Source organism: Sinocyclocheilus anshuiensis, unplaced genomic scaffold, assembly GCF_001515605.1.
Source record: "Sinocyclocheilus anshuiensis isolate Anshui unplaced genomic scaffold, SAMN03320099.WGS_v1.1 scaffold538, whole genome shotgun sequence".
NCBI classification, from domain to species: domain Eukaryota; kingdom Metazoa; phylum Chordata; class Actinopteri; order Cypriniformes; family Cyprinidae; genus Sinocyclocheilus; species Sinocyclocheilus anshuiensis.
This window is the reverse complement of record NW_015544166.1, coordinates 796,754-813,812: the sequence shown is the minus strand read 5'-3', so window position 1 is coordinate 813,812 and position 17,059 is coordinate 796,754. Positions and strand designations below refer to the sequence as shown.

The 17,059-nt window shown below is 38.1% G+C and overlaps 1 protein-coding gene and 1 pseudogene across 3 annotated transcripts in view; both read left to right on the top strand.

The window, feature by feature from the left end:
• The window catches only part of cdpf1 (cysteine rich DPF motif domain containing 1), a 13,309-nt gene extending 3,028 nt beyond the window's left edge, over positions 1-10,281 (top strand). The window contains exons 2-4 of one of the 3 annotated variants that reach the window (XM_016495995.1): positions 8,513-8,609; positions 8,909-8,995; positions 9,340-10,281. In XM_016495995.1, coding sequence (XP_016351481.1) covers positions 8,513-8,609; positions 8,909-8,995; positions 9,340-9,456 — 301 coding nt within the window. In that variant the 3' untranslated portion in view covers positions 9,457-10,281. Of the gene's footprint in view, positions 1-8,512; positions 8,625-8,908 lie in introns of all 3 variants that reach the window. The other 2 variants (XM_016495994.1, XM_016495996.1) reach the window with 2 other exon arrangements.
• Positions 10,282-12,001: 1,720 nt separating this feature from the next.
• LOC107695895 (cyclin-dependent kinase inhibitor 1B-like) lies at positions 12,002-14,220 on the top strand (annotated as a pseudogene).
• The last annotated feature ends 2,839 nt before the right edge of the window (positions 14,221-17,059 follow it).

Below are 17,059 nucleotides of genomic sequence, written 5' to 3'. Positions count from 1 at the left end.
AATGCAGGACATGAATGCATTTAACCTGCAGTTACAAATGCATAAATAATTTGATATATTAAACATAAACAATTGAATACTGATATTTGAGATGATTTAAAAAATGAAAAGATACTGGCACTAGACTTCACATAATGCATGCACTCTGTAGGTGTTTTGAATGGGTTTTTTTTTTGCGTTGTGGGAATATTGAGCAAAATAGCTTACTTGTCATGGTGTTACTTAAAGGTCCCCTGAAATGCTTAGAAACATGCAGCGTTACTCTGTGTTGACGTCATTTTAACTGAAGCAGGAAGACAGGGCGGGACCAATCAAGCAGCCTCACCCCTTTTTAAAATAGCCAATAGCGTTCGTTTATATCACAGCTTGGGCTAGAGCTGTTGAGCTCCGTAAAGCCGCATTTGACAGGGTATGCCAGCCACACTCTCATCCATATTGCTATAAAATATAGCATTCTGTGTAGAATTCAAATAGCTCCGATACATTTTGTGGTCTGCGCCGACTCGCGCCGATCCGCTCCGTGCTATCGTGTCTCTGAACCGGAGCAGAGTGTGTGTGCAGTTCTGTTTATTAACCGCTAGAGCGCCAAAAGTTACATAGTGCTGCTTTAAATTCATATAGATTCAGTACATCTTAACTAAAAACTCCATGTAAATACCACATTATGAATAGAGCGAAACACACTTCTGAAAAGAAATCTAGATATACATTCACAAACAATAACTATAACAACTCCACTGTTCTGGCTTTAGCTCTGGCAGCTTTCTTTGCCTCCCTCCATTTGTTTTTCATTTGAGCAGGTTTTCCTCTCTCAGTGAGGTCATTAATACCCATCTTCTTCCCTGTATCTCTATTTTTCCTCCATATCTCCCTTTCTTTCTTAAGGTATGCTTCTCTTCGTTCGGGGTTTGCATCCCAATGTTTTCTGTATTGCCGTGTAATTTCTGCTGCATTCAGAGGCATGTCCTGAGAAAGAGCAATGATTTGATGTTTTTATAAGTTACAAAATATTATCTACAGCAGATCTTTCTATAAATTACAATATTACATTTCTATAAATTGCAATATTATCTGCAAAAGAATGCTGTGTCCAGGGGCGTAAATTTAGTCTAATAGTTGGGGGGGGACAATAGACATAAAATTTCTCAAGAGCAATTTTTGAAGGGGACACAAATAATTCAGCTAAAATTGTACTTGTAAGTATATTTATATACAGAGGAAAGCCTTACTACTATTAGTGTAGCAGGGAGACCGTGCCAAATTAGACAACTTCAAGCTGTTGTCGCGCCGCAAAAGCGCTTGTGTCCGTTGTAGACATGACTATTCTTCACAGTGTTGCCAAGTCCGCGGTTTTCACGTGGAATTGGGCTACTTTATCACTGTTGCCGCGGGTTGTTTTTCATGTCCGCGGGTTGAAGTGACCCCAGTAACGCGTATTTTAGTCCATGGAGCGCGATTTTTACCGGGGGACCCCCTCGAAACGTGGTTAGTTTGGGCTAGTTTTGAGTAGCAATTGGGCAGGTTTTGTTGTGAAAACCTGGCAACCCTTTCCATCAAGCAGGTGACGTTATTGTTGCTAACAGCGGATTCATCGAAAAATACATCATAAAGAGAAAATAATCACTTCATCTGATGTTTAAGTGAATAAAATAGACAGCCTTACTTACTGGAGTTCCACAATATTAACTTTGTTCTCTCTCACCAGACTTGTGTGCAGGTGATGTAAAAGAGGAAAGCAGGCATTTGGACCAAAGCACTGTGAGGCAAGGGAGGGGTAGACTCAAAATGTTTCTAAACTTAAAACACATTTTTGCCCCTTTTGTGTTGTTTTACTACTTTCACGATTATTTAAAGTATAAAACATTGTTATTTACAATACACAGCGTGGTTTTTAATCATATTTTAAGAGGGTACAATCCTCAGATGGGGGGTCCCGACCCCCCCGGGATTTCCGCCTATGGCTGTGTCCACCCTGTCATGTCTAAGTGGCCGACAGGGTGGACATTTTGAGCTTCAATTAGCATATTAGCTTACAACAAAGTGTGATTAGCTAAATAGTTAGTCTGGTTGTTGAAGAGAATTTGGTATATTTAAACTTACATATTTTGAAAATACTGTATTCTAATCACTTCTGGCATATTTTATGGCGACAGGGTGGACATGTTAAGCTTTGGCAAATCAAGTAAGCAAACTCATACGAAGAAAATTTGTCAGTTGAAAAGTTAGCAACTTACTCACCTCTGCTGCTGAAATTCCCGCCACTGAAGAGACAAAAAATCTGTTGTCTTGATGTCACTAAAGTGGATGGCCTTTTCTTAAAGGGGCGGATTCCCCAATACGACAGGGTGGACAACCATTCAAGGGACATAGACAAACTCTTCTTTTTTAATAAATAAAAATATTGTTTTTATTACCAAATGATCAATACACTCAAATTGAGTTTAACAAAAATTTAGCAAAATATTAATAGAGAACAACATTTTTTTCATTTTATGATTTGACTATATCAGGGTTGTCCAATCCTGCTCCTGGAGGGCCACTGTCCTGCAGAGTTTAGCTCAAACACCAATAAAACACACCTTAACCAGCAAATCAAGGTCTTACTAGGCATACTAGAAAGATCCAGGCAGGTGTGTTGAGGCAAGTTGGAGCTAAAGTCTGTAGGACAGTGGCCCTCCAGGACCGAGTTTGGACAGCCCTGGACTATATTCTACTCTCATTCAAATTTAACGAGCAGTGCATGGGATATAGCAAAATAACAAGCATCCTCTAGAAAAAATCTAGAAATTGTATCTAAAGAGCCAAATAATGCTTTTGTTATGAATCTAACAACTTAGCCTAATATAACACACCCTTTCATAGTCATTTTTATGTTGTTATTATGGCAAATTAGTTATGTACAGGACACCAAAAGGCACCCTACAGTGATATTGACCCAGAAAACATTGTAGAATCATCAGCATACATAACTATATTTGCCTTATCAACAACATATGGTAAATCATTTATAAAGATAGAGAACAGTAATGGACCTAAACAACTCCCTTGTGGAACACCACAATAGGTATTTTTAGCCTCTGAGAAAGAACCATTATAAAACACTGTCTGTCTTCTATAATTATTTTTGTTGTAGAAATAGAGCAAAAACAGGCAATATGGTGTCTAAAATGCAAGTCTCTTAATTAACTTCTTGTTTATTGAACTGTTGTAAAAAAAAAAAAAAAATCAATATTACATTTGTAGGCTATATGGTAATTTTTGGAGAAAAAAAGGCACTCTTCCGTGTGAAATTGATTAACTATAAGAAGTGGTATAAATATACACATTTTCTGCCCCATGTCTTGAATTTGTGATCATTCTGAATGTATTTTAATAGACTGAATCATGCAGTGAAAGAGGGCACTCTAAATGCGCACGCGCACTAGACTTCACATAATGCATGCACTCTGTAGGTGTTTTGAATGTTTTTTTTTTTTTGCGTTGTGGGAATATTGAGCAAAATAGCTTACTTGTCATGGTGTTACTTAAAGGTCCCCTGAAATGCTTAGAAACATGCAGCGTTACTCTGTGTTGACGTCATTTTAACTGAAGCAGGAAGACAGGGCGGGACCAATCAAGCATCCCCGCCCCTTTTTAAAATAGCCAATAGCGTTCGTTTATATCACAGCTTGGGCTAGAGGCGTTCAGAGCCTTTGAGCTCCGTAAAACCGCATTTGACAGGGTATGCCAGCCACAATCTCATCCATATTGCTATAAAATATTGCATTCTGTGTAGAATTCAAATAGCTCCGATACATTTTGTGGTCTGCGCCGACTCGCGCCGATCCGCTCCGTGCTATCGTGTCTCTGAACCGGAGCAGAGTGTGTGTGCAGTTCTGTTTATTAACCGCTAGAGCGCCAAAAGTTACATAGTGCTGCTTTAAATTCATATAGATTCAGTACATCTTAACTAAAAACTCCATGTAAATACCACATTATGAATAGAGCGAAACACACTTCTGAAAAGAAATCTAGATATACATTCACAAACAATAACTATAACAACTCCACTGTTCTGGCTTTAGCTCTGGCAGCTTTCTTTGCCTCCCTCCATTTGTTTTTCATTTGAGCAGGTTTTCCTCTCTCAGTGAGGTCATTAATACCCATCTTCTTCCCTGTATCTCTATTTTTCCTCCATATCTCCCTTTCTTTCTTAAGGTATGCTTCTCTTCGTTCGGGGTTTGCATCCCAATGTTTTCTGTATTGCCGTGTAATTTCTGCTGCATTCAGAGGCATGTCCTGAGAAAGAGCAATGATTTGATGTTTTTATAAGTTACAAAATATTATCTACAGCAGATCTTTCTATAAATTACAATATTACATTTCTATAAATTGCAATATTATCTGCAAAAGAATGCTGTGTCCAGGGGCGTAAATTTAGTCTAATAGTTGGGGGGGGACAATAGACATAAAATTTCTCAAGAGCAATTTTTGAAGGGGACACAAATAATTCAGCTAAAATTGTACTTGTAAGTATATTTATATACAGAGGAAAGCCTTACTACTATTAGTGTAGCAGGGAGACCGTGCCAAATTAGACAACTTCAAGCTGTTGTCGCGCCGCAAAAGCGCTTGTGTCCGTTGTAGACATGACTATTCTTCACAGTGTTGCCAAGTCCGCGGTTTTCACGTGGAATTGGGCTACTTTATCACTGTTGCCGCGGGTTGTTTTTCATGTCCGCGGGTTGAAGTGACCCCAGTAACGTGTATTTTAGTCCATGGAGCGCGATTTTTACCGGGGGACCCCCTCGAAACGTGGTTAGTTTGGGCTAGTTTTGAGTAGCAATTGGGCAGGTTTTGTTGTGAAAACCTGGCAACCCTTTCCATCAAGCAGGTGACGTTATTGTTGCTAACAGCGGATTCATCGAAAAATACATCATAAAGAGAAAATAATCACTTCATCTGATGTTTAAGTGAATAAAATAGACAGCCTTACTTACTGGAGTTCCACAATATTAACTTTGTTCTCTCTCACCAGACTTGTGTGCAGGTGATGTAAAAGAGGAAAGCAGGCATTTGGACCAAAGCACTGTGAGGCAAGGGAGGGGTAGACTCAAAATGTTTCTAAACTTAAAACACATTTTTGCCCCTTTTGTGTTGTTTTACTACTTTCACGATTATTTAAAGTATAAAACATTGTTATTTACAATACACAGCGTGGTTTTTAATCATATTTTAAGAGGGTACAATCCTCAGATGGGGGGTCCCGACCCCCCCGGGATTTCCGCCTATGGCTGTGTCCACCCTGTCATGTCTAAGTGGCCGACAGGGTGGACATTTTGAGCTTCAATTAGCATATTAGCTTACAACAAAGTGTGATTAGCTAAATAGTTAGTCTGGTTGTTGAAGAGAATTTGGTATATTTAAACTTACATATTTTGAAAATACTGTATTCTAATCACTTCTGGCATAGTTTATGTTGACAGGGTGGACATGTTAAGCTTTGGCAAAGCAAGTAAACAAACTCATAAGAAGAAAATTTGTCAATTGAAAAGTCACCAACAAATTTCACCTCATCGGTTGAAATTCCCGCCACCGAAGAGACAAAAAATCTGTTGTCTTGATGTCACTAAAGTGGATGGCCTTTTCTTAAAGGGGCGGATTCCCCAATACGACAGGGTGGACAACCATTCAAGGGACATAGACAAACTCTTCTTTTTTAATAAATAAAAATATTGTTTTTATTACCAAATGATCAATACACTCAAATTGAGTTTAACAAAAATTTAGCAAAATATTAATAGAGAACAACATTTTTTTCATTTTATGATTTGACTATATCAGGGTTGTCCAATCCTGCTCCTGGAGGGCCACTGTCCTGCAGAGTTTAGCTCAAACACCAATAAAACACACCTTAACCAGCAAATCAAGGTCTTACTAGGCATACTAGAAAGATCCAGGCAGGTGTGTTGAGGCAAGTTGGAGCTAAAGTCTGTAGGACAGTGGCCCTCCAGGACCGAGTTTGGACAGCCCTGGACTATATTCTACTCTCATTCAAATTTAACGAGCAGTGCATGGGATATAGCAAAATAACAAGCATCCTCTAGAAAAAATCTAGAAATTGTATCTAAAGAGCCAAATAATGCTTTTGTTATGAATCTAACAACTTAGCCTAATATAACACACCCTTTCATAGTCATTTTTATGTTGTTATTATGGCAAATTAGTTATGTACAGGACACCAAAAGGCACCCTACAGTGATATTGACCCAGAAAACATTGTAGAATCATCAGCATACATAACTATATTTGCCTTATCAACAACATATGGTAAATCATTTATAAAGATAGAGAACAGTAATGGACCTAAACAACTCCCTTGTGGAACACCACAATAGGTATTTTTAGCCTCTGAGAAAGAACCATTATAAAACACTGTCTGTCTTCTATTAGAAAGAGAACTTCCAATCCAATCAAGAGCTGTGAGTGAAAAACCATGACATTTTAGTTTAGCAATAAGAATATCATGGTGAATAACATCAAAAGCTACTGTATAGTCTATTAAAACAGCACCGACCAATTTCTTATCATCTAGACATGCTAACCATTCATCTGTCATGTGTATGAGCGGTACTTGTGGAGTGTCCTGGTCTGTAAGCATGTTGTGAATTAGTAAGTAATCCATTCATTCTAAAAGATTGTAAAATTTGCTTAAAAATAATCTTCTCCAAGAGCTTGCTCAGAATAGGAAGTATACTAATTGGCCTACAGTTAGGATCTGAAAAGTGAGTTTTTCCCTTTTTTTTTTTTTTTTTAAAGTTATGGTATAATTTTAAATTTTTTCCAAAGATTCGGACATACACCACTAAGCAAACATCTATTAAATACATGACAAATTGGTTGAGAGAGCTGATTAGCTACTATTTTCAGAAATGTACCATCCAAAAAATCAACTCCACAAGATTTGTCATCTGGAACTGAAAGCAACATCTGTTCTACTGTATTTTGATCAATGGGACTAAAATTAAAACAACACATTTTATCTTTCATCATTTTAACAATAGGATTACACACTATTTGTAAATCGTTGCTATACATGCTAAATCATTCACCTTAATTAATGAAAAAAAGTGTTAAAATAATTAGCTATATCTAAGGGTTTAATGATAAACTGTCCCTCGTTTTCCACACACCCTTGAAAATTATTTGTATTCCTATACATTCTTTTGTGTTTTCCACATTTTCTTACTATCACCAGCTGCACATTTTATTTTTTGCTTATTATATTCCCTCTTTTTGATATGATTTAATGTTGTAACCTTATTGACACGTGGACATATTGTGAATAAACTTTGTAAAGTAAAATTAGGAAAATGACACGCTGTAAAATCGTGTTCTGTCAGAGTAACTTGGGTGACATTTGGCAAAGGTCGGTACTATTCTAAATAATCCAGTTCATGAAGTACATAATTAGTGTAAAGCATTTCTTTTTGATCGTACGATGTTTGTGTGCTCGTATATAATGAAGTGATTTGACTTTGAATGACACCATGCAGCAAAATATTGAACATTCACATCACAAACATCACAAAGCACTATAGGAGCTTGATAATAATATTGTTTGTTTGTTTGTTTGTTTTATTAATAATAATATTGGTATTATAGCAAAACCACGAGACCTTTGGTATGAAGCTACGGTCACTTCTTTTTATTAAGCAATAGGAATTTTGATCATTCAAAATTGAGGAAAGTCAATAGCCTATTGGAGAGCCATGTCTTTTTATTAAGCAATAGAAATTTTGATCGTAGCTTCATATATATATATATATATAATCAGACTCATACTGTGATTTACAGAGGACACCCACTTGAACATTCAGTGAAACTCTTTTGAAAATATATTGTAAACACTAAATTTTTTTTTATAAATAGACATATTTAGTACAAGAATCATTAGACATTAAAGAGTCTATTTTATCAATCTTTGCCAGCAATCTTCAAACTACTAGATTTTACTAATTAGTTAGCAAGACGATTTGAATAATAAAAAATAGAATAATAAAATGTAGTGTTTACTTTTATATATTTTAATAAGTACCGGTTAGAATAAGTATGTTGTTTAATTTGCACCTAAATATCTGTTATGCAGAATGACAGTGGGACATTTTCACCCATTTTTGGATCCATTTCATTTTCCCAAATGTTATTTGAAACATTAAAGCAGACACTTGCATTTAATATGTATTTATTTATATGAAATCATCTTTGTGTTCTGTTTTGTCCCATGTGGGAGATGATGTCGTCTAACAATTGACAGTGTTTCCACGACCTGAACTGTAAAACGTGTTTCCTGAAGTCAGTGCTTATCGCAACAGACACAGAAAGGACAGAAAGCTTATTAGTATGTTTGTAGTAGGCCATTTAACACTCTGTACTTTGATGTAAATATCTGATCCAAGGCATGTGGTTGAATAATTGCACGATGTGTTGCCATTGATTGAGATGGGCTTTTGTGCTGTCGTTTGTCCTGCAGGCTCTTGGAGGAATGTTACGGCATGAAGGATCCCTTCAGCCCAGAGAGAGAAAAGTTTCTGGTTTTAGGATCCAAGTGCTGTCTGTGCAGTAAGACGGTGTGTGTGGGAACGGTACGTGTAGCTTTGATAAGAAACAAAAAACATGACTCTCCAATAGGCTGTTAGTTTTCCTCCTTTTTGAATGATTCAATGAAAGAAATAATGTATAGAAATGATCCTCCATCTCTTCCATTATGTTCAAAATTCTGAAGATATAGATCAAACAATATTTTTATGCTTGCACGGCACGCAGTGAAGAACAACGATGGCAGCATCGGGATCATTATGATATACATTTATTGAAAGCAATGTCAACATATCAATAAGCTTGTGTTTTTGTGTTTGTTTTCTGACAGGACTGCAGTCTGTTCTACACCAAGCGCTTTTGTTTGCCCTGTGTGCGGGACCACCTTTGGCAGTTTCCAGAACGGGTTCAGAACGAGGTGCTGAGGAAAAAGAGTGTCCAGAAGACGTCCTCTTCATGATGCTAGATTGATTTAGTCAGGACACTAGTGAGCCATCTGGCTAGACACACAATATTAACTATTTGTTTGTTTTATTATATTTGTGTTTGTCTTGCGCAACTGGAGGCAGCAAACCATGTTTTGATTCAAATCATTTCTGTGCTGTCATTTACTGTTTTGAGTTTTACAAATGAGTGTTATGATGGTGATAAATGCCTTGTCACATGTAGCAACTATAGAATAAATGATGTTTATGTCATCGGTTGCTATTACTTGATGGCTGAAAAGAGAAATGACTGATATATTCATGTCTGATGATGTAGGTGAGTCTCGAACCGGTTGTTGGAGTGCAAACCTGTTGTGAGCATCAGCATGCAAACATACCGCTACACCACACCTCCGGCCCTGCCTCCTTCCAGATCCTTCTGGCTATAAGTTGAGGCTCAGCCTGACTAAACCCGACTCAGTTGCAAAAACCACAGGTACGTAGTGAAGTATAAGTTCCAGCACATGCATAGCTGGAGATCTGTGGCTCAGCAGTCTGAGCGCTGGCAAACAATGCCAGAGGTCCCTGGTTCAAATCCAGCCAGATCTCCACAATTAATCAAGTGCAGTGGGCAGAGCAGAGGAGGAGCTGGAGGACCAGACTAGACCAGAGAGATGATGGAGCAGAGGAACCAGAGAGGAGTGGCTGACAGGACCAGACCAAGGGTGGAGCAGGAGGAGCAGACCAGAGAGAAGGTGAAACCGAAGTGGAATGGCTGACCAGACCAACGATGGAGCATTGGCATTGCTGGAGAATGGAACAGCTGACCAGATGGAGCATAGAGTGGAATGGCAAACAAAGTGGTGAGACAACAGTGAAGAGGAGAGTGATGATAGCACCCGAAGAAAGAAGGGGAACCATGACCGTGGTTCCCCCCCCCGGCCTCCAAGACGGTGACCAGAAGTGGTTATGCACTTCTTCCTTTCAAGACAGAGAACCCCTTTATTTTTGGTCCAAAAAATGTTTTTTTACAAACTCCCACCATTTATACAGTAATGAATTACATTTAGACCTACTCAACAACTTTTGTTCTGTAGATGCCCACAGGTTTTTTTTTTTCCCCCCCACTTCATGGAGGTTTTACACACCATCGAGTTCACCCACTAGACGGCAGTGAAGCCATGTGTCTTCCAACACTGCAGCAACTTTTCCTCCAATGAACACATTACACACAAAACTTCCTTTTCTAGCGCAAGTCTATAAAAAAGTAAATACAATTTTTTTTATACACACTGATTACTAAATATCATCATGTTCCAACACTGCAGCAACTTTTCCTCCAATGAACACATTACACACAAAACTTCCTTTTCTAGCGCAAGTCTATAAAAAAGTAAATACAATTTTTTTTTATACACACTGATTACTAAATATCATCATGTCTTCTTTTTTTTTTAAATACATCGAGGACCAGCAGTGAACATATATTAATGTGTGACATTGATATTCATAGATTGAAACTTTTCCACAGAACCCAACACGATTCACTGGTGACGCTAAAACGTACACACGAATAGAGAGATGCTCTTGAAAAGAAAGTCTAAAGGTGGTGCTGAGCCTGGAACATTTCAGCTACTTACTACTGGTAATGCCAAAGTCTGCCACAGATAAGCTGCCTGCCAACTATGACCTCAGACTTGGCAGAGATAACAAGTCACACCGTATTGTGCATTACAGCTTTATCACATGCACATTATAAACTTTTGCTATTATCTTTTTAACACCTTGATGACACATTTAGCATTGCTGATTTTAGACAATTTGCAGCTGTGTTGCCAGATCAACATTTCATACTGCAAGTGAAAAAGGTTGTAAACCTTTTGCTAAGGCTCTCGCTTTCCATAACAATATTTAAAAGCCATACGTCCCTTATTTAATTTGCACAACTTTTTCAAACTACATTTTAATTTAAGGGCAAATGATTTGCTGGATTTCTGTAATTTATTCATTTACTCAACTTACAAGAAAACAATATTTCTAATTGTTTCTTTCTTCCCCCAGGCAATCTACCTCATGAACAATTACAAAACATGTGCAATAACCTTCTATTTATTTGTTACCACCCTACATCCTAGTACATCCCTACATCTTATTCTATTCTTTTCCTATTCTATTTTATTTAGAGCACATCTGTACAACATTTATTTTACTTTCCAATTTATTGTTCTACATAAATTTAGTTTATTTATATATACATGTGTGTATTTTATTCACATCTTAATTTTGATTATATCTGTCTTGTTGCTCTGTGTACTGGAAGCTTGTGACCCTACAACAAATTCCTTGTGTGTAAACATACTTATCAATAAAGCTCTCTCTGACTTCTGAAATATTTTACAGCTTGATAAAACTAAGCATTTTTCCTCAAAGAAATGTCAACAGCATTTTAATCATTTCCGTGATTTTTGCTGGTCACGCTTTTAAAATTAAGCCAACTTCTTCAAAGAATGGTTTCTTCTTCAAAAGAAACAATAGTTAAAGGACTGAGTTCAAATAACTCAATTGTTTCCTCCCTTTTTTCTCGCTTTCACTAATTTTAATGACCGTGCGTCTCATTTTAGATCATCTCGAGGGTCCCAGGGTTCACGACATTTGCACCAAATAGCACATAAACCAGGGTCGCTGGCTTAGAATAAGCGCACCTGGCAACACGAGACTGCGGGAAGCGCGAGTCTCTAGTACTTGTATAGTTTTTCACTGATGGGCGGGCCCCGCGCTCCGCCGGCCAATGAGAAGCGTCTTCTGTTTAAATAGCCTTCGCTGTCAATCTTTTTTTCCCCTGCCAGTTTACTTGCGATCGCCATATTGGGTGCTCGCCTACTCGAATGACTCGTCTGTTTTTCTTCGGAATTACTACGAGACGGCACCGGAGTCGCGCGCTGTTTTCATGACTTGTTTTCCACGCGCCTTAGTCTTTCCGCACGCATTCGCGCGTTTGTTATGCGTGCGCTCTGCGTCTCGCTCGGCTTTCTCGGGAAGTAGGAACGCTCTTAGTTAGACAGCGTCTGGTTCGAATTGCGACTGCGATTCTCGGGACGAACTTTAACGTGCAAAATGTCAAAAGTGCGCGTCTCCAATGGAAGCCCGACGCTGGAGAGGGTGGACGCGAGGCAGGCGGATCACGCCAAACCGCCGGTCTGCAGAAACCTCTTCGGCTCCGTGGATCGCGAAGAGTTCGCGAGGGACGTCAAGGAGCATATGCTGGAGATGGAGAAAGCGTCCAAGGAAAAATGGAATTACGACTTCGACAGGTGGACGCGAAAGAGGGGCCGGAGTTTTACACCAGACCGCCTCACGCAAAACGGGATACCTCGACCGGGACTGTGGATCATAACGGGAACCACGACTACTTGTTGACAACGAGCGTACAGGAGGACTCGGACAACGCGGAGCACGGGAGTCGCTCGGATTGCCGAACGGCGCTGACCACGCCGAGAAAAAGACCGTCGACAGAGGATCAGGGTAAATGTTTTGGGAGTATCGGTGCTCTTGGGTTATTTGCGCGTAGATCTCGGGGGACAAACAGTTTGCCCTCCCGATCGTGCGTAATGCTGAAACTGCTTGCTTTCGCGGTCTAGCTCGCAAATGAAGTCGCTTTTCTAACACAATCTTCATTCTTTCGATAGATCTTCCTTGCCAAAGCAAAAGAGCCAACGTCCAAGCGACCGAGGCGAACTGCTGTCCAGAGACGAGTTTGCACGCGCCCAGCAAGTCGGATCCCAAAACGTAAACAAGGTGAGTTTCGTGCGCGGCTGCGCGCTGTCTGGTGCATGACTTATTTTATGCATTGATGTAAACGCGTGTTACTTATTGCTAAAAAGATCGCGTTCAACATAGCTGATGTTATTTTTATATATATATATATAATTGTTCTCTCAGTTTTATTGTTGCACGCTAAAACGCTAAGAATGTTCGTTCCTTGACGCGTGCTTGTCCACGCGTTCGCACTGTAGAAAGCGTTTGGTTTGGTCTTTTAAAAACAAACGCGCGTTTAAGACGTTCTGTCACGGCGCAAGTGACAGTCGAGTCAAACGGCACTCAAATGCATAACACTGTAGTAACACGTCAGCAGGTCTCTTGTAGGGTGTGCGCGTGGGAGGAGGAGGGGGTCTGGGTTCACAATGCAGGCATATACTTGCGCGCAAAATTCCTCGCTTTTCATTCGCGCTGTCCTGCGCTATCGCTCCTGTTTTAAACGCGTCGTGGAGATGGCCGTTTGTTTACGCGCAAATATTGTTGCCGTATTTTTCTTTGTCCTTTATTTCATGCATTGTGTCGTTCTGAAGTTTTTGCAAGCGCGTTCGACATGCTATTTCCTTTGCTAATCAACTTGTTCCCCTTGTTCCCTGCAGAGACGGATGAAGACTAATTTCTCCATCAAATACTTCAAGAGCTTTATGAAGTAAACAGGGACAGCGGTTGAAAAATACAAATCGAGCCTTGGAGAGGCTGTATAAGCACTGAATTTTTACACTAAACTTTTGGCACTCGACAGAATATATTTGCCTCAAAAGCAGACAATGTAGCAGTGTGCAATTGGAGTTTCGTTTGTTCTTTTACTACCTATGTATATACTTTCATTTTATATGTAGCACATTTAAATGTAATATTAAGATTAAAAAAAAAACACAATCATTTATAAATGGAGTGCGTTTGACTTGAAGAATTGCTGTGCGGTTTTCAAAACGTCTCCCCAAAATGAACCCTTTTAAGTATATATATATATATATATATGTGTCAAATACAAACACACACATACACCATTTCCCTTTAATTAGGTTTAACAATCCCATTGTCTCAGTTTTGGCTGGCTCAGGATGTTAACAGTCAGAAATACACCTTCATGTGTATCAGTGTTGTGCTCAACAGCAGCAGCACAACCTTGTACATTTTTTTAAGTTGCACAAATGTCACTGTTTGAAAAGCATTACAGATTTTTTCACCTTCTGTGATCTGGCTAAATTAAAATGATTCGATATTTGCATTGATACCGTTCATGTTTATTGGTACTTATATATGATTTTACCAGCCAAAGTTACAGCACGTTGGGCATGTGGTGTTCTTCTCTGAAGGGACTGTGTGGTATTAAGGGTTTCATGCTTTTTTACAGTATTATTATATCCCCGGGTTATTCCACTAATTTTATTTTCTCTTATTTTGCCATGATGTAAAACACAGGCATTAATACATAATATTTACAAGCCCATATATATATATATATATATATATATATATATATATATATGTGTCAAATACAAACACACACATACACCATTTCCCTTTAATTAGGTTTAACAATCCCATTGTCTCAGTTTTGGCTGGCTCAGGATGTTAACAGTCAGAAATACACCTTCATGTGTATCAGTGTTGTGCTCAACAGCAGCAGCACAACCTTGGACATTTTTTTAAGTTGCACAAATGTCACTGTTTGAAAAGCATTACAGACTTTTTCACCTTCTGTGATCTGGCTACATTAAAATTATTCGATATTTGCATTAATACCGTTCATGTTTATTGGTACTTGTATATGATTTTACCAGCCAAAGTTATAGCACGTTGGGCATGTGGTGTTCTTCTCTGAAGGGACTGACTCCTAGTGTGGTATTAAGTTTTTCATGCTTTTTTACAGTATTATTATATCCCCGGGTTATTCCACACATTTTTTTTTTCTCTTATTTTAAATTAATTCTTTTTTTTTCTAATTTTGCCATAAAGATGCAAATTCACATGAACTACAAATCCTACTGAGTACACATTCAAAAAAAAAGTGCAACTGTAGTGACCAATTGATTTTCTTATTTTTTGTTTTTGTCAATTTTATGGGTTTTTTTTCTATTCATTGCTGTGTAGCATAATGTATATATAAATATATATTTCCTTTTTTTTCTTTAACACTGGGCCATACAATTAAGAACAATGTTAGTCCATGAAGCCACTTCTTTGCCACAATATATTTGGCTTTCGTGATGAACATGACATGGCACTATGACAAAAAAAAAAAGAAAAAGAAAAAAGTAAAAACCGGCAAAAAATGTAATGAAGACGTTACACTGCACGTGTGTAAAACATTGAAGTGTACCTGTGTACTACTTTCTAAAGAAGAAAAAAATATAAAAAAACACTGAGGAAATCATACTAACTTATTTATGTCAAGCTTTTTGTTGTTTATGACTATCCAAAGTGGCATTTGTGCATTTTCTGTATGTACTTCTTTTTATATATTTTTTTCCCTCCACAAATTTGTGCAAGGTTGCAAACTGAGCCTATTAAAAATTTGATGTGGATTGTGTACTGCTTTATAAATGAGATGATTAAACCATAATGACATGAACACCTTCACCTGACTCCTTTTCATTATATTGTGCAGGAAAAAATTCAGAATGAAAACACACTCTTAGGGGGAATCTTAAATACACTTCTCACACCCTGCATTAGCAAAAGCCTCAAACTGACCTTAAGCTGTGCTAAAAACTTAAATACCTTTAAAACAAATCATAACAGAAGTGATAAATAAATGCATCATTCTCTGGTGCTAAACTGGTATGTGGCAGAATGAAACCTATGGAATTTAGTGTTCTTTTGTTTTTGTTTTTTGACAACCCACACATGCACCTGTCCACAAATGCACAATTATTCAATTTAAACCGTACCCACTTTTTTTTTTCCATTTAGTGATATTTAACAAGGCAGGACAACATGCTTAAAAAATTAATTTTCTTATGTAATACATATGATATGATTAACCTGCTATTAAACTGTTGCCACATTTCAGATCCCTTTTAGATTGAATTCAAATAATGTGTTACATGTAATATTTCATATGAAATGTAAATAGCAAAGAAGTTCTGTGTTGAATTTTAATCTGATGTGTTTAAAAAAATAAAACAAAACATTAAAAAAAACCTTGGTACTGCAAAATACTACAACTGACCCCAGTATGATTTGTTTTAATATATTAATAAACACAATGGGTCCAACTATATTACTCAAAAAACGCTGTGTCAAATCGAAACGCCGTTTGACTTTAAAGTGTTTGGTCGCGCGTGTTGATTTGCAAAAGACACACACCCTCAAATATTTATCGCGATTGGAGATAACGTACGTGGTCACGTTGAACTTATTCTGCTCGTACATTATCCTTGTAATATACAGGGTATTTTCGGTGAATTTTTACAGAGTTTTTGCAGCTTGCGCACCGTTTGGTTATTTAACTCAACGTGCAACAGGTTTGTTCGTAAAGCTGCTGCGTTTCTAACACATGACCTGCGGAGCTCCCTGCTTCAATTCAGAAAAAGAACAAGGACACGTCCCGAGCAGGGGGGGGGGGTACGACGACCAAGATACTGACATATGGTTTGTCCAATCACACAACTATTAAGAAAAACACACCACTTACTGTAGCCACTGAGATTGGCTTTGCGCGCGCTGAGGCTGGAGTAAGAGTGTGTTTGTACAGAGTGTTCTGCTCGTAAAGCACAACCCAGAATAAGAGCCATTGGTCAGACTGATATTTCTGCTGATGTTTGCGAAAGGGAAGGGAGAGGTGAGTTTGGCCCGAGGGGTAAATCGCAAGGATCTTTCTAAAGCCCCGTCCTCCTACTGCTCAAAAATCACGGCTGCAACACACATGTATGAATTACACATCGCGGTCGCAATTTACACGAGCGAACGAGAAATTATTTTCCAACAATAACTCTACAACAATAATAATATATGTTATCTCAACGAGACAATTATCAATTGAAACCGTGGAAGAGTTATATAAACTCCAAGTTATATAAAACCGTTAGATAAAGTTCCATAAAAACCATTAATGACAGCAGAAATGTAAGTGGCAGCAGAGAAAATAATTCAAACCATTGCAAATTACGCCTATAACCCAATTAAATAATGTAAATAATAATAATAAAAAAAATGTGTAACGTGTTACAATAAAAAGTAAAATACACAAATTATCATTACACCCTTGTCCTGACAAATGTTTATTGGAGACTACA